This window comes from Dermochelys coriacea, chromosome 2 (assembly GCF_009764565.3).
Source record: "Dermochelys coriacea isolate rDerCor1 chromosome 2, rDerCor1.pri.v4, whole genome shotgun sequence".
Taxonomy (NCBI): domain Eukaryota; kingdom Metazoa; phylum Chordata; order Testudines; family Dermochelyidae; genus Dermochelys; species Dermochelys coriacea.
In genome coordinates, this window is record NC_050069.1 from 158208870 (window position 1) to 158231911 (window position 23042).

Consider the following 23042-nt stretch of genomic DNA (forward strand, 5'->3'; position numbering starts at 1 on the left):
TATGGGAAACCAGGACCCTGAGACTGATAGTCCCCAGGAACAATGGGGAGAGGCCAATTTTCCAGGTCAGCCTGAATGACAGGGTGAGCAGGCTAATCAGGGAGTCAGAAGGCCAGGCAGGTCCTGAACTCTGTGTGAGCTGGAATTGCCTGGATCAGAGAGAGTGGGGCTGAGCTCAGGAGAAAGCAGGGGCCCAAGCTGAGCTAGGGAGCAGAGCTGTGCCAGAGCCAGAGAGACCAAAAAAACAGCCCAGAGAGAGCAGACCCTGTCCTGGGAGCAGAGCTGCAGCCCCAAAGCCAGAGGCACAGCCCAGAGAGAGCAGACTTGCCCTGGGAGCAGAGCTGCAGCAACCAGAGCCAGAGGGGCCAGAAAAGCAGCCCAGGAAGCCGGTCAGTGCTGGGAGCAGAGTCACAGAAGCAGCCTGCAGAGTAGACCTGAACTGTGAGCAGAGCTGCAGCAACCAGAGCCAGAGGGGCCAGAGAAGCAGCCCAGGGAGCTGGAGGCAGAGCAGCAGCAGCAGCAGCAGCAGCACAGAGACAGAGTGGTGCAGCTGGGGCTGGAGCAGTCCGGAGCTGGGTGCAGTGAGCAGCTGGGGAGAGTGAGGGGGATCCTGGACAGCAGGCCCAGCACAGGGAGACGCCTCAGCTAAGGGGCTCTGCAGGCCAGGCTTGGATCATAAGCCCGACAGGGCGGGGGCGATACTGGGAAGAAGGGTCCTACCACTTAGAGCCTGAGAGCGTGTGGCCACCACCAGAACAAGTGTCCACCCCACAGCATCCCTGCAGCACAGCCAGGGCCCGAGAAGAAGGCCTGGGACTTACAAAGAGCAGACTGTGAACTGCCCGGACATTCCAGAGACGCTGTTTGTGATGTTCCCTGCCACAGAGCAGGGCGATGTGTTTCCTTTAACCTTTTCCATTTTTCCTTATTCTTTTTAGAATTAATTGTTGATTAAATAACTTGCATTTGCTTTAACTTGTATGTAATGGTCAGTGGGTCAGAGAAGTGCCCAGTGCAGAGAGAGTACCCCAGAGTGGGGACACCCTAGTCCCTGTCCTAGGTGACCACAGCAGGGTTGGGGGTCGAGCTCCCCAGGAATCCTGGGCCCAGCATTGTTGGGGTTACGAGGACTCTGCCAGACAGGAGAGTGGAAGGGGAGTCCTCAAGGGCAGGGAGGCCTCTGGGTAAAGGAAGTGGGAGCGAGGACTCAGATCCTTTCGCTAGCCCACTTCACCGGGGTAGTGCAGAAGCCAGGAAAGTTCCCCACAAGAGCGGGACTATTCCCCCGCTTACATTAGGACTGTTAAAAATATGAAATGCAACCTCACATGTAGACACCGCTATGGTCTGTACTGTCAGCGTTTAGTTTGCAAATGAGCATGGCCATTGCTAAAAGACCATGACATGTCTCTTTCAAACATTCTCTGCATTTCTGTGTATTTATTTCAGTTTTAAGGAAAAGCAAAGTTGTGTGCCTGCAGGGTTTATTTGTACAGGATATAATTATTGATGACATCCTAGAGACAGATCATGTCTTGCAATTCATGAGTGTCCAAGCGGGCAAGGACTGCTCAGAGTTAGTGCCTACAGGACACTTGACCATGACCTTGCCCCCAGCCCCCTGGCCAACAGAGCTGGCTCCATATGGTTGGGAATTCAAACTACGCACTTTAAAAGGGTGCAAAGCACTGTTCTGGCTCCCCCTACTCCCTCCCAGAGGCATTGTTTCTACTGTACCTCAGGCACTGTACTTCAGGAGCTCCCATTGAGCCCAAGTATTTCACTTCTTCCCCATGCTGCTGAGCTGTGCCTTGAAGGCAGGTTCCAGCCATTAAAGCTTGGAAAGGGTTTCAAAGTGGCTTACTTACTGTGTGGGTGGGTTTTTAGTTTGATTTACCAGATTAAATGAATAGCTGTTCTCTGGAATTTGTGGGGGCTATCTTTTTACCTCCCCAAAAACATAACTGAATATGAGACAGAAGCTTAGAATACAAGATATTAACAAAAACAATGAGGAGTCCTTGTGGCACCAGAGAGACTAACAAATTTCCTCGTTGTTTTTGCTGATATGGATTAACATGGCTACTACTCTGAAAGATATTAACAAAACATAGTCTCAGCTCATATTGGCATTGAGTCCATTTGTACTGCTGTAGGGCACTAACGTTCTAATCAGTTTCAGACTCGTTTTCACTGTAAACTTACTTTGATATAATCACTGCTTTTCTTCTCTTGCTGTTATTTTGGTTCCAAAGAAGATAAAAAGTTCTGTAGCTTTCATTTTTAATAGTAACTCTGACCTGGCCTGGCTTCCTAGGACTGAAGTGTGTCCTGACAAACCAGATTGTTGAAGTTAATTATTAAAAAGGATACTGTCAAGCTATTTTGCTGACTTTAAGAACCCGTTTTCCCATACTTGGTTATTATTACTTCTTGGAAACCTGAGATTGTTTATTTCCCTTCATTGTTGGTACACTTGCTAATGGGTGAGGTTAGTACTGTCACGTGGGTAAGTATTCCAGATAACTATGCTGCAGCCTGTAGCCTTTGAAACTTCATGGTGACAGCAGAATGGAACTACAATCCTTCCAACCTCCTAAAGAGGAATCTGTCAGCTGTTGAATCAGCATACAAAAGCAATCACACATTTGCACTGCTACTGTCCAGTAGAGGGCAGCAGTACACATACACATTAGTTCATTTCTATTTTATGGCAAATCAATGTCCATTCCTTAGCTGAGGTGCTGTAACTTCTTCTGATAAGCATAGGTCCCGATCCTGCACATAAGGACATGCTTAGCTTTACAACTGTGAGTAGCCCTGTTGATTTCAATGTGGTAGAAAAGTTAAGCATGTGCCTGAGTGTTTGCAGGATCGAGGGGTTTTAAAGTTATGGTGTTTTCAAAAAGTCCCTGCAGGATTATTTTGAAAAATAACTTATGTTTTGGGATTCACTGTCTCTCCAAAACATCTTGGCCTACAAACTCAAGCTTATTATGTTGGCCTTGCTGAGAAGTGCCTTGTCATTTTTTGTGGGGAGTGTAATGGGAAATTACAAAGATGTATAATATAAAGATCTCATGGTGGGGTATAACATACTCCATGCTAAGGCTGGCACAGAAGGGACTAACTAGGGACTTAATAGAGAAATGATATAAGGGAAGTCATGGAAGGGTCCCTAAGGGGAAGAGAAAACTCCCTTTAACTGCCCAGCCAGGAAGCAAAATCAGGAAGCATCCAGGGCAGGATTAGAAGCAGATGTAGCTGGGCATTGATCATCTTGCTTATACTGAAACTACACCCATTAATTGCCTTTGTGAATTAAGGGCTGTTTGTTTTTCCCATGGCTAAAGAAAGTCATTGTTCATTTGCTGTTTGCTCCTTTTTCTGGCCAAGCTGAAGAACACACTGGACCTGACTTCTTATACATTGAGCCAGTGTGGCAAGGTACCTGCACAGAACTGTGGGACCTTTAAGTGACAAGTTGCAGTATTTATTTTCTCCTGTATTTGCAATTTCATTTTGAAACCTGTGGCTTTGGGTTCAGCCACATGCCTACACCGCTCTTTCATACGCAGCAACACTTAAATTTAATTTTTAAACTGTTATAAATCTAAACTGACTTGCTGTTGTCTCCAGGCTGTGCCGCTGCTGTTACCCTGAGCCAGATACAGCGGGGGAGCATGGGAGGGGGCAGGAGCCTATGGGGAAAGGCAGAAAGGTAGGTGTTTGGCAGGGGTATGGAGGGAGGCATAGGAGGATGTGGAGGACTGGAATGAAGATGAAATGAGGAGGGTAAATGGAAGGTGGCTGAGGCAAACGTCTGTCCCCAGTGATCTCAGAATGGGAGGGGACCTGGGGAAGGCAAGAGGAGCAGGAATATAAATCACAGGAGACTTGTAGGACATAAAGAGGGACTGAGGGGATGCAGAGAATGTGCAAAGTTAGAGGAATGGCATGGAAGGGGATGCCAGGAACGTGGGGAGTGTGAAATGTGCTATAGGTGACCTGGGGAGGGAAGGTGGAGGATGCAGGGTATCGTAGAACATGTACCGGAGGGCAGGGAAAACAGGAGAGATACTTAGACTGTAAGCTCTTTGGGGCAGAGACCATCTTTTTGTGCTGTGTTTGTACAGCATCTAGCACAATGGGGTCCTGGAACATGACTGGGTCTCTACAATACCACCACTACCAGTAATAATGTGAATGGGAGGTTAAGGAAAGATGAGTCCTCGATACACAGGAACACTTTATAAACCCGTATTTTTTTTTAAATATAAAACTTGAAGCACTTAAAGAATTTGGTGTCAACAACAGCTTCCCTTCCTTCTTCCACATGCCCTGGATACCTCACGTGTATAATTCCTTCTGTAGGAGGGGAATACCCAGTAGGGAGGCTCATATGGTAAGTCAGAGCAGCCCCCACCCCAACCCCCCTTAGATGCCAGCCTGACTTAAATTTTTGTTGTTCATTTACAAAAAAATCAAACAAAACACTGTATGGAAATGACCAACCACAAAACCTTTTGATTTGTTAAGAAAGGGTAAAGGTTAGAAGTGTGTTTCAGTGGAGTCCAGCTAAAACTCCCCCACAGCTTTCTTTTAAAAAACCATTAATGTCTTGAAATGTACCAGTAAGGAAGCCAGTCAGTTTCCCACTGCTATATCCTCCTTCTCCCACTATCTCCCCACTTGACTCTTGCCACTCACCCAATCTTAATTTTGCTCTCTAAACCTTGCAGAAATATATAGCAAAGGTCAAAATGTCACACTACTAGATTATAAAATCCCATTTTCATTTAAGGAAGTCATTTCTGATGTTACAGTAGTGCAACAGCTCTGCTATAATTAAGGTTCAGTACTGTACCATTACTGCCATATTACTCATTGCAAACAGTGTCAAATTCTCTGCAAGTGGAAACTGATGCAACCAATGTGCTAGTGTACATTTTCAGAGATTTTAGCACATCAGGTTTATATTGTTGTGCAATATAACTTAAACTGCATGCTCTGTATTCATTTCTATATATCTATCCCACACTAATGTTTCAGTACATCAAACAAGTCATTCCAATTCTATTCTTCTAAGCCACTACATATAATATCAGAAGAACTTTGACATAACTTAGTGTTCTCTATAACTATATTTCATTTGAATTTTTCACTGTATATTTGATAAAGCATTATATAAAATCTCTGTATTTCCATTATAGTACAAAATAGGAGTGTAATTTTAAGGCTGAGTGTAAAGTGCAAGTTGTGGGTGGTAATGGTGAGTGATGAAGGCTTACATTGCTGCTGGAGTCTTTAATAGTTCATTTCCAAACTCTTTAAAGTGTGGGAGCTTTTGTTTTTTGTTTTTAATTTGGAGCATTGTCTGGACTCCAAGGCACGAAGGGGTGCACACCTGGACCCTTATGGGGCACTGCCCACGGGACCGCCACAGAGATGTTTGGATTCGCAGGATTGAGCCAGATGTGGAAATTTTACCACACAATGCCTGGTGTGACGCCATCAGCCGTGGTTACTCTGGCTGGCACAATGGTCCTCAGTAGATTGAGAATTTGATTATGATGATTGGGACTCCACTGAAACACACTTTTAACCTTAACTCGTCTTAAAGTTTATTTGGGAATATAAATATAAAATGTTGTTAATTGCAATTTCTCTCTCTGAGGTCTGAGAAATTTTCCAGCTCTTGTTTCTAGTCTTGCAGACTCATTAAATATCAGATCTTATGTGGTAAGTTATTTTATGGCAAAGATGGTACTGAAATGCATGTTACTAATTACTGAGAACAAAGCATGTTACATGAAACTAGCCGGAGAGAGCCTTGCCCAAAGAGTCCCACAGGGATACACGTGCAAGGTTAACTCTGATATTTCATGACTTAGTTGTTTAACCATGCAACATTAATGTTCTCTTTATGTGTTTCGTATCGATGTATATTGTGTACTTGTGTGCACACGAGACATATACATTGAAACACTGATTTAGCAGGTTTACATGTGCAGTAGGTACTGATGCTTACCAGGGTAATTCCTCTACCCTGCCTGCTCCGTTCTGGCTGGCAAGTATGGTAATGAAATGCACAAGAATCCTGCACTTTGTTCACTTCAGAGAGCAGCAATCTTTTATATTTTAATATCCCTCAGCTTAGAAGAATAGTTACAGTGATGGGACAACTCTATCACAAACACACCTTGCTCCTGCCCTTGGTGTTGTAAGCTATTGTGTTGTGTAAGCATTTTAACAACGCTGTAAACCTTGTTTTGTGAATCTTCTATGAGCTGGCAATTAAAGAATAAAAAAACAAAACAGTAACACTATGTACTCTAGCATTTTACACCAAGGAGTTCAAAGACCCTGACAAATTCTAATTCTCACAACATCCCTTTAAGATAGCTAAGTATATCCCTTTTATAAACAGATAAACATGGGCCCTGGCTACAGGACAGGAATATTTCAAATAGTTTTCTTGGCTGCTAACACTGTTTCAGCTCCACCAGTGTTAACCCCACTGGGACCCCTCCTGTGGATTGCCCAGTGTCTGCCTCCACTGTTTGAAGTACCATGTTATCTAATGCTGCTCACAGCAAGCCAGGATGCTTAAAACAATGGTGACAGGTTTTTTAGTCTATGTTTATGCTACAGTGGCACAGCTACAACACGGCAGCTGTGCCACCATAGCTCAGACACTCGCAACAGTGAGGCAGGGGTTTTTCTGTCACTGTAAAAAGAAAAGGAGTACTTGTGGCACCTTAGAGACTAACACATTTATTAGAGCATAAGCTTTCGTGAGCTCACGAAAGCTTATGCTCTAATAAATGTGTTAGTCTCTAAGGTGCCACAAGTACTCCTTTTCTTTTTGCGAATACAGACTAACACGGCTGCTACTCTGAAATCTGTCACTGTAGTTATCCACCCCTCTGAGCAGTAATTTTGGTGATGGAATAATTCATCTATCGACCTTGTGCTGTCTACACTGGGACTCAGGTTGGCTTAATGATGTCCCTCAGGGATGAGCGATGTAGCTAGGGCAACCTAACTTTTAGGTGTAGACGTTGCTAATATTGGGAATGGTGAACTGATGTTAGCAACTGGGAAAGCTCTGAAAAAATTTGCTTAGGCCAGGTCTACACTAAAAAGTTAAGTCGACCGAGATAGGTGATTCAGGAATGTGAAAAATCCACACCCTTGAGCAATGTAGGTAAGCTGACCTAAGCCCTGGTGTAGAGGACATTAGGTGGATGGAAGAGTTCTTCTGTCAACTTAGCTGCAAGCTCTCGGGGAGATGGATTAATTGCAGTAATGGGAGAATCCCTCCCATTGCTGTAGTGAGTGGCTACAGTGGGGCAATTGTACCAATGTAGCATCTTAAATGTAGACATAGCCTGAGTGTAGACAAGGTTTAGATGTTGTGATATTCCCAAAGTCACACAGTGAGTCAATGCCAGTACTGTGCTCTAAGTGGGTGGTTTTCAAACTTTTTTTCTGGTGACCCAGTTTAAAAAATATTGCTGATGCCCGTGACCCAGCGGAGCTGGGATGAGGAGTTTAGGGTGTGGGAGGGGCTCAGGGCTGGGATGAGGGCTGCGGAGTGGGGCCAGGAATGAGAGGTTCAGGCTATGGGAGGGGGCTCTGGGCTGGGGCAGGGATGTGGGAGGGTGTCACGGCTCTGGGCTGGGGGTGCAGTGGGGGTGCTAAGGCAGGCTTCCTGCCTGTCCTGGCACCATGGACCAGGCTGTGCCCCGGAAGTGGCCAGCAGCAGGTCCAGCTCCTAGGCAGAGGCGCGCAATCGGCTCCGCGCGGCTCTCGCCCACAGGCACTGCACCCCCAGCTCCAATTGGCCGGTTCCCGGCTAATGGGAATGCGGAGCCGGTGCTCAGTGCGGGGACAGCACGTGGAGCCCTGTGCCCCCCAGGAGCCGGACCTGCTGCTGGTCACTTCCAGGGTGCAGCGCGGTATCAGAACAGATAGGGACTAGCCTGTCTTAGCCGGGTAGCACCACCGACTGGACTATTAATGGCTCAGTCAGTGGTGCTGACCAGAGCCGCCATGAACCAGTGCCTTACATTCCACAACCTAATACTGGGTCGCGACCCGCAGTTTGAAAACCACTGCTTTAAATATGTAAACAGCCCTCTCCTTTTCTTACAAAGGCCAATGTCTAATTGACAAGGAAAATTCCTAGTGTAGCACTTGATAGAGTCAGAAAGTATTTTTGCAATCAATACTTGTGCCACACCCCTCCACCATGAAGTACATGTCCCAGAATGGAAGGTTCTACTTTGCATTATACTCAAATGAAATATCTATCTGATAATTAGATTACACATATCCTGTACAGATACTGACTTCCAGCTGTATGGTTACCTCTCAAACATCCCATAGCACAATAAAATCCCTGTGCTCTGACTGGCTGGGGCCATTCAGAGCAACTCCCTGCTGGATTCGGTCTAAAAAACATCTCTCGGAGAACATTTTCAAGTTGCTGCTGGCTACATCTTCCACTAGCACATCCTTGAGCAGAGGCACATCATATAAGCTTTAGCCTTAGACTATGTCTATACTGCACTTTTGTCGGTAAAACTTTTGTTGGTCAGGGGTGTGAAAAAAACACCCCCGGCCAACAAGTTTTACCGAAGAAAAGTGCCGGTGTGGACAGTGCTATGTCAGTGGGAGACGCTTTCCCACCAACAAAGCCCTACCACCCATGCGCAGGAGAGCTCTCTCCTGCCGACAAAGAGCGGCTACGTTGTACCTTACACTGGCACTGCTGTAGTGGCACAGCTGTGACGCTGTAAGGGGCGCAGTGTAGACACAGACTTACTCCCATTTGCAGCTTCAGAATGGTCCAGCTGTGGAGAATCCCGCATAGCTACCTCACTCAGCTATTTAATGGAGAGGTGAGGAGAAATTTGTACAACTACATTTAATACAAAATGAAATTTCTCATTTGGGGTGAGGCCCTGGGCAGCAAAAAGGTAAAAGAGCAACTTCCACCATCATGCTAATCTGAGTGTGCCTTCTGTTTGAGGAAATACGGGCTAAATCAACCTTAGTGGCCTTTGGTCTCCGAGTTCCATAGCTCAAAATGAGATTATTATACCATAAAGAGGAGACACCCTTAGGTTACCAGCGAACTAAAAAAGCACATCCTGTACTTGCCCATTTACGATTTGAACTACTCAATGCATTGATTTACAGAACATCTTGCTGGGTTTTTCCTTATGTTCCCCAATGCCCCAGCTGAACATTGGCTGTTCCTTTTAAAGCCCTTTGAATCATCTCACTTCTTATCTCCTGGGCATTTCCTCCCCGCTGTTTACCAGGCTAGTTTTGAACTGGGAGCACAGACCTGCTGCCTGTGCATCCCATTAAGGAAATGAACTTGCAGTATTTTTCCACCCCGTGCCATAAAGCTAGCGCCCTGCCCATGTTGCACCCAAATATTTCAATTGCTTCATAGTGCACCTGAAAGCCAGGAGCGGCTGGGCGGCGCGGCCGGAGCGTGGGGAGGTGGTGCACGGAGATCCGCTCGCCCAGAACACGCGCTGCTTTGCTTGCAATGCCTTTGCCAGCAGCGCGATGGTTATCCTGGCTCCGGCTGCCCAACACAGGACGCACAGTCCGGGCCCCGAAATGCAACCGAGAGAGGCGCTCAAGCAAATCGGGGGGGGGGACCCAAAGGGCGCTGCACCTTGTAACCATACAAAAGCACAGGGAAGAAAGCAGCCAGGAGAGTGAAACAAAACCCCGAGCCCTGGACAGATCCGGGCCGACAGCCCGGTCCGGCCTGCGTGGGCTGGGGAGAGCCGCGCAAGGCTGCTCTGGGACGCTGCAGGTTTTAACGAGCCAGGTTGTGGCCCCGCGGAATCGGGGTGTCCCGGAGCGAAGCCAGCGGGGCCGCCCCCCCGGCAGGCTGTGGGGGGGGGAGGGGTCTCTGAGGGCTGTGACTGGCCCTAGGGGAACGATCCCCCCCCCCGCCAAGCTCTTCAGGGGGCAAGATTGTCTCCCCGCAGCGGGGGGGAGGGGGGGCTCCCTGGTCTCTTCCCCCGCTGCTCCGGCTCCAAGTTCCAGTCACTCCACCCCACCCATGAGCCCGTGCCCGCCTCCCCGGCCTGCAGCCGCCGCCAGCCCCGGCTCAGGCCCCACGTGCTCGGCGCTGCCCAGGGTCCCGGCTCGGCAGAGATCCCCGGCAGCGCGGCTCCCTCCGGCCCGGCTCCGCCGCCCGCAGCCGCCTCCTCCGCGGGCTCGTAGCTCCGCCTCCGGCGGCTCGCGGACAGCCCCATAAAGGCAGCTGCCGGCGGGCGGCGGGAGCCGAGCCGCAGCATCTGCCCGCGTGCACCGCGCGCGTCCCGACCCCTGCCGGCCCCCAGCGGGGCGACAGCAGCTGCCCGCGCGCGTGGGCCGGGGGGTCACGGCGCCTGCACGCGCTGAGCCCGGGGCAAGGAGCGAGGGGCACAGGGCAGCCGCCGCGGGTCGGGGCGTTGTGCGGATGAGCCTGGAGATGAGACAGGTGCCCTGCGCCGAGGGGCTTCTGGCTCTTCCCGCCGGCCGGGCCCAGGAGAAGAGCGCGGGGGCCCACGCCGCTGTCAGCGGACCTCACGCCTTTCAGATCGTCTCTTTCAAATGGGGGCATGTGCAGGAGCCCTACATCATTGCGCTCTGGATACTTGTGGCCAGTCTGGCCAAAATCGGTGAGTCCCGAGCTCCGGCTACATCTGCCCTGGCCGCTGCCCCGCACTTTAAGTGAAAGAGGCTCGTTATCGCCTGCATTGCTCCCTTGTCTGTGCACAGGGGGGCTGTTTTCCTGCCTTCTTTGCCAGCTTCGTTTCTGAAGCGTGCCATCCGCAGCGCTCGGCCGTGGGGTTTGGGCTGTACCTGCGGATCACTCCCGGGTGCATTCGCGTTGGCTAGGACCGCAGCGTTGGTAGCTGCGGGCTTATGAACGCACTCTTAGACTCGTAGAATCTCAGGCTTGGAAGGGACCTCAGGAGACCATCTAGTCCGACCCCCTGCTCAAAGCAGGACCAAGCCCCAATTTTTGCCCCAAATGGCCCCCTCAAGGATTGAACTCCCAACCCTGGGTTTAGCAAGCTAATGCTCAAACCACTGAGCTATCCCGCCCCCTGGTTGGTCCCGGGGAAAGTGTTACACGACCAAACCAAGTGCGGACTAGGAAATCAAATCTGGTTGTCTATAAAACGACGGCACTCGCTTAGGGTATACCTTCCACCACAAGCGCTCCTTTTCTTCTTCCACCTCTTGCAGCTGGCAGCAATGTTATACCATGAAACTTTAAACAAATACTGCCAGCCCACTTATCTGGAGCATTGGTATCCTCTGCTCTTGTTATTCAGTAGGGGGTTACCTGCAGGAGAATGCAAAAGTGTAACCGTTTAGCCTGTGTGGAATATGGGTCAATTCGTCTGTTTTAACTCATCAAGAGCTATTGTTTTCTGATCCATAGTGACATTTCTAAAAGTGCAAGAGTGTCTCTTTCCATATTAAAAAGCAAAGGAGTACTTAGAATATCAGGGTTGGAAGGGACCTCAGGAGATCATCTAGTCCAACCCCCTGCTCAAAGCAGGACCAAGCCCCAATTTTTGCCCCAAATCCCTAAATGGCCCCCTCAAGGATTGAACTCACAACCCTGGGTTTAGCAAGCTAATGCTCAAACCACCTTGTTAGTCTCTAAGGTGCCGCAAGTACTCCTTTTCTTTTTGCGAATACAGACTAACACGGCTGCTACTCTGAAACAACTCTTTCCATATTATTATTACTAAGGTCTAAGCAATTTTATGTTTGTTTGCTAGTGGGTTTTTTTTTGTTCATCTTCAAGTGGTTTTTTTTGCTTGTTTTGTTTGGTTTTGCTTGCTTACTGGTTAGCCGAAATTGATGTTAATAGTTTGATGCTATTATCTGTGAAGGCCAATGTACCTCAAACTGGGTCTCTAATTTTGCTGTAATGTTAAACATCTTACAGGGGTGATTCACCTCCAAAAAGAAACTGAATGCAAGTGCTATTGGCCGATTGAAGGGCCATCACATTTCACAGATGAATTTCCTTACTTGTGTTGTTAATAGTAATACTTAATAATACTTTAGATTATTAAAATTTAAAGATGTTTACAAATTTAATTCATTGTTCACTTTCAATGTAGTTGGCAGGTCACTCAGATTGGAAATTTTAAACAGACTAGACTCTTTCACTTTTTGGTTGGGGATACATTCTCACAATGCAGTAATGTTTGGGTTGTAAACAGCATTTAAATCCAAACAAAATTGGATATTAATAAAATTAATATTTTAAAAATGAATGAAGGATATGAATGCCAGTTTCAGTATAACTTTTTAAAACAAAACTTAAGTTTGGGGCTTCATCTACCTGAAAGTGTATATGTAAACTTAAGATCTCTGTGAGAATAAAGTTATGAAACATATCAAGAAAATGTACTTTGAAAGTGTAATCTCCTGATGAACAAGATACCTAAATTATCTATAAAATGTAGGGTTTTGATTTGGTTGACTTTCATTGACAAGTTATGTCAATTTGAAGAGACATAAAAACTGCACAAAGAAAAGGAGGACTTGTGGCACCTTAGAGACTAACAAATTTAATTGAGCATAAGCTTTCGTGAGCTACAACTGCACAGTGACTGTTATTCAGTAACCTTGGATACTTTTTGACTCTGAAAAAACAAAATTGGTGATGGAAAAAGGGGTATAGGCAAAAGAGTAGCGCTACTGTCTGCAGATAAATTCAGAAATTACAAAAATACACCTGTTGCCAATTTGAGCCTCCTTTTCGGGGTACTCTCCTAGTAAAGTATTTTAGGGTTTGTGGTATGTGTTGTTATGAACTGGCTTCTGTGTATGTGTACCACTGCTCTCTACTGAATGGAATCAGTGCTATACAGCTCTATGTCATAAGCGCTATACAGCTAACAGCTAGTGGGGATTCTCCTTTACTTTTGAAGCATGATGAGTTCTATTTCAGCTTTCACCCTGAAGTCCTGAGTAGACGTGTTGTGCTGCATAATGGTGTCCACTAAGTCTTGGATTTGTTCCAATATCATTTTAAGGCACAGGCAAATAATTCAGGAACTGCATCTGGCTCAGTTTTTAAATGATTGGAGCTCTCTTCATTGCTATACAGATTCAATGACCATTGGAGGTGGACAGTGACCCCAGATACTTCCCTTCTCCTCTCTGCCCGTTTTTGTAACTTTGTTTCACTTGAGGTGGTCTCTGGAGGGGCACTGAGCAATAACCGCATTCTGTAAAGCACAAGTAGCACGTCTTGAGCTGTCTTAGCTGCTCCCACCAGTCACCAATCAGATGAGTGAAATGCAGAAGTGACCACTGCTGACTGGTGCAGATAGAGCCAGGGTGTCTGATCTGCAGACAGGAGTAATTTTTTTCAGAGAGACAAAGTGGGTGAGGTAATATCTTTTATTGGCCCAATTTCTACTGGTGAGAGAGACAAGCGTTGGAGCCACACAGAGCTCTCCTTCAGGTCTGGAAAAGGTACTCAAGAGTGTGACAACTAACCGCAGGGTGGAACAGATTGTTTAGCAGAAGCAGTTAGCCCATATTCTAACGGACCATTCAAGGTGAAGTTTGTTTCGGTCAGATCAGCTGCAGCGCTGACTAAACGGGATGGTGGAAAAAGGGAGGTAAAAAGGAAATGAATGTTGTTGAGCAGGATTTAAGGAGGGGAGCGGAAGAAAAAGAGTAAGGGGGAACTCCCGTAGGTAGGCATAGAAGGAAAAAGGAAGAAGACGAAATGCAAGAGGCAGACTTTCTGTCTTGCTCTGCTTCTTTTGTAGTGCCAAGGTAGCAGTGATTAACCTCAGCATCCTGGCTGAGGATACCGCCGAATGGTGGATTCTTGAGCAGACATGGAGCTGGCTCTTATACCTCCCTCCCTATAGCCACTGGTGCAGTGCCCATGTCAGGAGATGGGAGAGGCATTTTGGGGATGAGTAGAAGTGGCTGGAGTAAAATGTGCTCCAGCAATCCCTAGATGGCAGATGGTCCCTAGGAGCTGCTCTAACCACACACCACACAACAGAACCACTAACCCAGGAACCTATCTTTGAAACAAAGCCCGTTGCCAGCTGTGTCCACATATCTATTCAGGAGACACCATCATAGGGCCTAATCACATCAGCCACACTATCAGAGGCTCATTCACCTGCGCATCTATCAATGTGATATATGCCATCATGTGCCAGCAATGCCCCTCTGCCATGTACATTGGTCAAACTGGACAGTCTCTACGTGAAAGAATAAATGGACACAAATCAGACGTCAAGAATTATAACATTCAAAAACCAGTCGGAGAACACTTCAATCTCTTTGGTCACTCGATTACAGACCTAAAAGTTGCAATTCTTCAACAAAAAAACTTCAAAAACAGACTCCAACGAGAGACTGCTGAATTGGAATTAATTTGCAAACTGGATACAATTAACTTAGGCTTGAACAGAGATTGGGAGTGGATGGGTTATTACACAAAGTAAAACTATTTCCCCATGTTTATTCCCCCCCCCCTCCACCTTGCACTGTTCCTCAGACATTCTTGTCAACTGCTGGAAATGGCCCACCTTGATTATCACTACAAAAGATTCTCTCCCTCCCCCCACCCCCTGCTCTCCTGCTGGTAATAGCTCACTTTAAGTGATCACTCTTGTTACAATGTGTATGGTAACATCCATTGTTTCATGTTCTCTATGTATATAAATCTCCCCACTATATTTTCCACTGAATGCATCCGATGAAATGAGCTGTAGCTCATGAAAGCTTATGCTCAAATAAATTTGTTAGTCTCCAAGGTGCCACAAGTACTCCTTTTCTTTTTGCGAATACAGACTAACACGGCTGCTACTTTGAAATCTAACCAGTTTGGGGCTGGGGCTGGGCAGAGCAAGGGGAAGCCTTAATAGTCCCATCTGCTGTACCCAATAGAAAGCACAGCAGAGAATCTGTCCCATAAAATATTTTTAAATTGCTTGATCAACTATCTGATGCCAAAATATTGCTTTAAAATATGCACCAATACATTTGATTTTATTAAGGTGGTGCTTGTGAATCCATAGTTACTCTTCTGATGAGATCTGCAGGTATGGTGAGGATTAAATCCTTTTGTATCTATATATAAATATAATCAAATGACATGATTTTGTAGGATGAGGATTCTTGGAAGTTAATGAATGGAAGGTGGGAAAGTAAGCTAAGTCTCCCTTCGCATGTGGAAGTAACCATCAGTTTTATTTTCCCCACCAGTAGTGACCCTGGCTTTACATGTATTTTGTGCATCTAATGGGCAAGTGTGTGAGAGCATTTAGGACCTGGCCATTGTGATTCATATTTGTTTTCAGAACATAATGTGCCACTGACACGTTACTCTAGTGAAGAACTTTCAGAGTATTACCAAGTAAGCTTACATATAGAACTGATTACAGTTTTTCTATCTGAAATTGGGTACTCTTCAAAAATGCAGAAAATTGCATGTGGTATTTCAGTTTTCTGGGAAGGATTCTCTTTCCCATTTTCTTTTCTTTTTTTTCTGCATCAAGGATACTTCTCCCTCCTGCCCAAGTTGGTACGATTGCAGGTATGGGGACAGTGTCAGCACTTGTCTGGCCTCCTTCACTGTTTCCCAAGCTGCACACATTTTTCCTTGGATTGGTAGTGGCTGGGGACAGTCAGGTGGGAACGATGTGATGCCGCTGAGTGTGCTATCTCATATCAAACTTGATGAGATTGGGTTCTGTTCCTTTAAAAGGTTCCTGTTACGTGTTCTCAGATACACAGTGTTATCCTTTGGTCTATGGGATTTATTTCTTCTCATGAAAGGCTCCCTTATCAATATCCTTCGGCAGGGAGGCCAATAAACTCTTTATATGTGAAAAGTGAAACACATGAGTAAGACCATGTCTAGACTAGAAAGGTTTCAGAGTAGCAGCCGTGTTAGTCTGTATCCGCAAAAAGAAAAGGAGGACTTGTGGCACCTTAAAGACTAACAAATTTATTAGAGCATAAGCTTTCGTGACCTACAGCTCACTTCATCGGATGCATACAGTGGAAAATATAGTGGGGAGCTTTTATATACTAGACTAGAAAGGGTTTGCTGTTATAGCTATGCTGGCAAGCCCTCCTAGTGGTGATGCAGCTTATCTCAGCAAAAGGACTTCTTTGCCTGCATAACAGCTTCTACATTAGGATTCCTGAGTTATGCTGAGTAGCTGTGTGATTTTTTTCATACCCTTAATTGACATAGTTATGTCTGAAAAATGTTTTAGTGTAGGCCAGGCTTAAAGTGAAAGACAAGAATGGACACTCACTGTGGTTTTTTTTTTTTAACCACACCTTCCAGGTCTCTTTGATATCATAAAGAAATAAAATAAGCACATAATCTTCCCCACCCCTTTAAAGGGCAGGGAATGAGAACAGAAGACACATAATGGGAGAGAAGAATATTACAAAAAAGCCAGAAGTAGGAAAGAGACCAAAAACTCATCCAAGGGAGTGAGTACAGGGAAGAGACAATAACCTCCGGAGAAAAATGGAAGCAAATTTCTTTGTTTCAATACAGATATTGTATTGCCAATTTCTTTTCTGCTGCCACTCTCTAACTGTGACTGTTATGTTACCACCACCAAAGAAAGATATATTTTTACTGCAGGATATATGCATTAGCTATCTTGTAGTAAAATCCTAGTGGAGACAAGGTTCGGTAGTTTTTGCCATGCTAGATGAGGTCAATACTATTCTCCTGCCCATGGTTTACTTCAAGGTAAAAACTACAATGCCTCATCTTCACTAGAATTTGACAGTGGGATAGCTAATGTACATTAGTTATCCTGCAGTAAAAATCCCATGGTAAAAATCCCCTTACCTTTTTTGTGATGAAGACATAGCCAATGACAATGCAGTTGATTGCATGGCTTACCTTAACCACAAACAAGACAAGTTACCACTTTCACCTCTGCAATCTTGCACATTGATGTTGCAATTTGCAGGCCTACTCAGGCCAGGTCTACATGAGAAAAGGTTTGCCAGTATTGCTATATCGGCAAACCCTCCCAGCATCGATGCAGCTTATACCAGCAAAAAAGTGCTTTTGCTGGTATACTTATACTGGTTCCCTGAGCAAAATAAGCTACAGACCAGTGACAGCACTCTTATGCCAATGTAACCACGTCTACAATAAGGCTTTTGCTGGTATAGAAATGTTGCCCAAAAATCATATCCCTAACAGACATTTCTATACCAGCAAAAATTTTCTAGTGTAGAGCTGACCTCAATCTTGCCCACTGGCAACAGGAGCAGAGCGGGAGAAAACTCACCACCTTGTTCCCTTCCCCAGCGCCTTGGGGCTTTGCTTTCAGCTAGTGCTCTGGATGGTTTGGTGCCTAAGTGAAATTCACATAAAAATACTTTGCTTGCAACATTTTTGAATCACTGTCATTTGAAAGAGTTTGGGAGCTCACTGTAGAGGGAAAAAATTCCATTAAAGCACAGCTCCCCTGGGGGATAAGATACAGCATTAGCCATCATCACTGCCATAGCCGACCTGCTGTCTGAGCCTGGGACATTCAGCAGCTATCAACAGAGGAGGAGTAAGGAAAAAAGGTGTCTTTGTGAGGGGAGCATGGGTTCTTCATTTATTATTTCACTGTACTAAAGTAACACCAGTGTTTTAAAGATGTCTTTTCTGAGACCCTACAAAGCATTGTGGGGAGCTGCGGGGAAGCAGAGGTTTATACCTCTGGTCAAGCCTCACTCTTGTCCCTATAGGAGCATCACATCATCTACATGCTATTTTAACTCTATATTAGAAACTTAATTCATCCTAGAATATGCAAAAGTTCATTCACAGGGGTAGCTACATCCAAGATGTGGATTCACCTCCTGGCCTACACAGCCCTCCCTTGGGGATTCATTCATAGGAGCCCACTGGAGAAGGCTGCTTGGGTGATGTGTTGTCAAATCAATGCATCTCTCAGATGTTCTGGCCCCATGCCCTTCCTAAAAGGCTGCGTCCAATTTGTTGCATGTATCAGCCAACTCTGTCTCCAGCAGAGCATGAGCTGTGCGTATAACTGTAACTTTGTTTCAGGCAAACTTCCACTAGGGCCCTGTAGTCTGAATTCAACTAGCTTCTGCCAATGGAACCCATTTTACCTTAAACTACATCTTTAATTATTATGCATGTAAAAAAATTACAAGTTAACTTGTAGTCTAGAATTCTGTTAAAAATAGGGAGGGGAACTTATGAAGGAAATCTTTATCAAGTTTGATTTCCCCATCTCCTTAGCTTCCCTACTTAATGCCCCAGTCCTGTAAACACTTAGGTCCTGTCTACCCGGGGGAGTTTAGAGAGATCTCCTACAGCTCTTCCAGTACTAGCAAAATGGACCAACCACTGATATTTTTACTATCATGTTGTCTAGATCTACTGTGAGTGGTGGGAAAAATGCAGAGGAAGGTATTCTTAGACAGAGCGGTTAAAACTGTTAACACCTGTGTTCCTGTGGAGAATTTCAAATATGTCAAGAGGTGGGTTAGGGAAGAAGCTGTAAAATGCAAAAGTCCAACAGCTCTAACTCCAGTTTAACACCCCAGGGCAGTATCTTGGTCACAGGAGACATTACTCCCCCCATCAATGTAAACAGTCAAAACAAAAAAACTTTTCACTCCAAGTTTCTCTTCTTGGCATTGTGGCATAGAGACTATTAGTTTTAGTGACACTAGTGAATTAGTTAACTAAAGTGATTTAGTAAATTATAAAAAAACCAAACCAAAACAAACAAATACAAGAGAATAACTGTGATGGCCATTCTCTTCCTTCTCTGTGAAGTGTTATCTTCGGGAAGAAATGCTGAAAAATAAAAAAGGAGGACATGTTAACAGAACCATTTTATTGTTTGGGGTGTGTAGGTTAAAAAGGAGGAGAGAGACTCCTGTGAAGAGGATACTGCCAGAGGCTGCAAGGGGGAAGGATACAGTAAAGCCATTGTCACAGCCATATCAGCCCAGAGATTGATTCATTTGGTAAAGCACTCTCTGTGAACGTGCTAAGAAGGAATATGGTTTGCATTGTAGCAGGTAGGGTGTGACTTTGTTCCCCTTGGGCTGAATTTTTCCATCTCCCAACCAACACTAAAATCTGGGAAGAGGCTAAAGAGGAACAAATCTGGTGGTCTATTGTTCCCTCCATAAGTGATGAGTCCCAGCAGCTCCCATTGACCTTAACAAGATCTGGGGTTGCTCATCTCTGCTGTAAATGAGGCCATAAGTGAGGTTTCGCTCAGGCAGGTTCCTCCATATCATCTCTCTAACAATAGCCACGTGGTTATCTAGAAATACTTAAACTTGGGATTTTTTTCTTCAGTTTGGTAAGTCACTGCTAGTTTCACACAGCTTATTGTACTATTTTATTATTGTACACAGTAATAATTATTTGCATTGATATTTAGAGTAGTTAGTTTGGCCTACATGTAATAAACCTTTGGCATTTAAAGAATTATCTTTGGACATGACATGTTCTGTATTTGAACCAAACTTTCTGAACCCAAGAGTAATAGGTCAGTGTTTCCAGTTTGAAGAACTGTGTACACAAGACCTGTGTTAAATTTACATTCTGTAAATGGTTGCCCGTGATCACATTTTGTTTCCATCTGACTAATTTAATACATTCAGGAGGATGCACTAAGACAATTCTCCTTCCTTTCCCCCACTTTCCTCCTCCCCCCTGTACACGGCAGCCTTGCAAATTGCAAGTCTTAATTATTTACAGTGAGGAGCAGGATAACAAGACAGTGTAGCTCTACAAGATTCAGATTACATCCAACAGATAACACAGAAGATGAACAATAGAAACTTGTGTGAATTACATAAGGAAACAATGGCATTTAAGGGACTGCTCTGAACTGAATACAATTCAAGCATGCGTACCTAAGACAGAATCTCTGCCCTGAGTTACTTTCCGGTTCCGGTATATAAAGTGATTTGTGTCCTTTGTGGAACAATGGAATCCTTTTTTTAATACTGTAGTTTTGGGATTACTGGAACCATAAATTTACCATCTTCAGAGCTGACGCCACTTATTATTTAGAGTAATCTGCAGGTCTTGACCACAGGTCTCTGGCACAGTAGGGCTGCAAACCACAGAACTTTGCTAACTTTTCTTCAGATATCACTTTGGTAGCCTTGCTTTTGAGAGGTGGAGTTACAGGAATCCATGGGTTTTTTCTTTCATTGGTTTCAGAGTAGCAGCCGTGTTAGTCTGTATTCGCAAAAAGAAAAGGAGTACTTGTGGCACCTTAGAGACTAACAAATTTATTTGAGCATAAGCTTTTGTGAGCTACAAAAGCTTATGCTCAAATAAATTTGTTAGTCTCTAAGGTGCCACAAGTACTCCTTTTCTTTTTTCTTTCATTGGTTCATCTAGTGATTTATGTTTGAGATTTGTTTAGTAGAGAAAGCGGGTATTTCCGTTCCTAGCTCCTGTTCCTTGGATCTGATGCTTTAGACTCATGTCACCAAAACTGCAAAGGAACCAAGAATGAAAAAAGCCAGGGGGTTTCACTATAAAAAGTTATTTATTTGAATGGTCTGGATTCAAATTAACATTCTTTACTCCTGTTTCTACCATTGTTTCACCTGCACTGAAACAGGAGCTGCTGATGCCTTGGTAAATGATTGCCTCGCTTTTCTGTAATCTCTGGAAATTCCTTTCTATCCTATGCTGAAGTGCTAGGCTTTAGTTTCTCAGAGGAATATTCTTTGAGTATTGAATATTCCTTTACCTCTTACAGAAGAACTAGTATTGGTCTGTGGACTTTTCCCTATCTCTTTGCTGTTGTGAAAGCAAACCAGTGTACCAAAAGACTGTGCTACATCAGGACTCTAGTTCTTTCTAGAGATACCAAGAGGCTCTGTATTTAAAGGAGACTCACTAAAAATGATCTTCAGAAATAGCAAAGCCATGGTTATCTATTAAACTGTTTCTTTACTATTTCAGATCACTTTGTAGTCCTACTTGTAAAATGTTCATTCCAGTGAAAGCTGTGACTTGGTACTACAGTTGTCTGCAAGGTAAAAGCATTGTAAAGTCATAAATACTCGAAACTGTGATCTCTCAAGGACGAGCCAAGATGGAATGCAAGACATCAAGTGGAAACGTGTTTAATTAAGGCCTGAATATTTAGAAAACACTCAAGGAGAAGGACAACTGGATAACTTTTTGAAGGGCAAATGCCATCAGCCAGGTTTGAAGTACGTGGGTCAAACAGTTGAAGTGCCCACACTGCTTTTCTCCAGGGTTGTGTTGTGGTTGCCACACCTACTGATGCTATCCAATTTCTATTCACTGCTGCCATTATAGGCTGAGGCCATATGAACAATGGCAGGTTGGTTACACTATGATGATTATAAACAAGGCTTGAAAAATCCACTGGCCCAGAAATATTTCCTTGAGTGAGTGCCATCAAATTCCACGTTCAGTTACCAAAGGAAAAAAACATCTAGTCCTTATGCAGTATTCCAACCCCAAGTGTTCAAAAATCATGAGTCAGGCCTCAAAATCATAATTAAAACAATGTTTTTGAAGGGGTGGATTGTTCTTTTTGCCTGCTAGCTTCTGAGCCTTTAGGTTGTACTTTGGTCATGTTTTCTCTGCACTTTCAGGGTTGTACACATTTTTAAAATGAAAGGAGAGATTCTTGTGTAATCACTTGACTCTGGAAGCTGGGGCTTTGAGAAACCAAGCATCATGAGACTCACATAAAATCTTAGAAGTTGGCCACGCTGCATTGGTTGTGAAGAAAATCTTCCAAATGTAAACCAACTGTAAACGGATGCAGTGCTGTCTTCCTTAGGCCTTGTCTTAGCAGAAAAGGTTTCAGAGTAGCAGCCGTGTTAGTCTGTATTCGCAAAAAAAGAAAAGGAGGACTTGTGGCACCTTAGAGACTAACAAATTTATTTGAGCATAAGCTTTCATGAGCTACAGCTCACTTCAAATAAATTTGTTAGTCTCTAAGGTGCGACAAGTGCTCCTTTTCTTTTTAGCAGAAAAGTTGTCTCACTTTAACTGTACCAGTGTAGTTAAAGTAGTACAGTGACAGTCCCCTAGTTTGGACACAGTTAGATGGTATAAAGGTGCTTTGTATCAGTCTGGCTATTCCCATATGGGAAGGGGATCAGTGGCGTAGCCAAGAGGAGAAAACAGGGGAAGAGGAGATAAAAAAAAGGCGCCACCCGCTTGTACTTACCCGGCGGCGCTCCAAGTCTTCGGCAGCGGGTCAGGCGGTGCTCCGGGTCTTCAGTAGCACTTCGGCGTGGAGTCCTTCACTCGCTCCGGTCTTCGGCAGCACTGAAGGACACCCCCCCCTCGACACCGCAATGACGCCAAAGACCGGAGCGAGTGAAGGACCCGACGCCGAAGTGCTGCTGAAGGCCCGGAGCGCTGCCTAACCTACCGCCGAAGACTCGGAGCGCGCCGGGTGAGTAAAAATTTAAAAGGCGCCAAAGAATTAAAAAGGCGCCACTTCTGCTTGGTGGGGGAGCAGCCGCTGCTTCACTCCCCGCCAGCTACGCTACTGAAGGGGAATAAGCTACACTGATAATACTGGTTTAACTGCATCCGCTGCAATTTTATACAGGTATAACTGCATCCACACTGGAGTAACTATATCATTAAAAAAAATCATACCCCTTAAACGAAATACTTAAAATTCTGTGACCAGACCTAAGTCAGCAGAGCGACTGCTCCAGTGTCATCTCTGAGGCTGATGGGTGGGAGGAAGGAGCTGTCTGCTGCTGTTGGAATGAAGGCCATACAAGCCATACTGGAATGGCATGTAGGGGTTGACACATGAGGCTCTCTTCTGGGACGGCAGGGTGGCCTCCCCCAACACAGCCGCCTCGTCAGCGAGCTTGTGTTTATTTGGGTCTCCCATACAAAGGGGCCTGCTGCCACTGGTCTTCAGGCTGGCTTAGTCTGTAGGTCCCTTCCAGCACCA

The 23042-nt window shown here is 45.1% G+C and overlaps 1 protein-coding gene across 2 annotated transcripts in view; it reads left to right on the top strand.

Moving 5' to 3' along the window:
- The first annotated feature begins 10313 nt into the window (after positions 1 to 10313).
- SLC9A3 (solute carrier family 9 member A3) overlaps positions 10314 to 23042 on the top strand; it is a 74977-nt gene continuing 62248 nt past the window's right edge. The window contains exon 1 of one of the 2 annotated variants that reach the window (XM_043508575.1): positions 10314 to 10703. In XM_043508575.1, coding sequence (XP_043364510.1) covers positions 10502 to 10703 — 202 coding nt within the window. In that variant the 5' untranslated portion in view covers positions 10314 to 10501. The remainder of the gene's footprint in view (positions 10704 to 23042) is intronic. The other variant, XM_038390807.2, reaches the window with a different exon arrangement.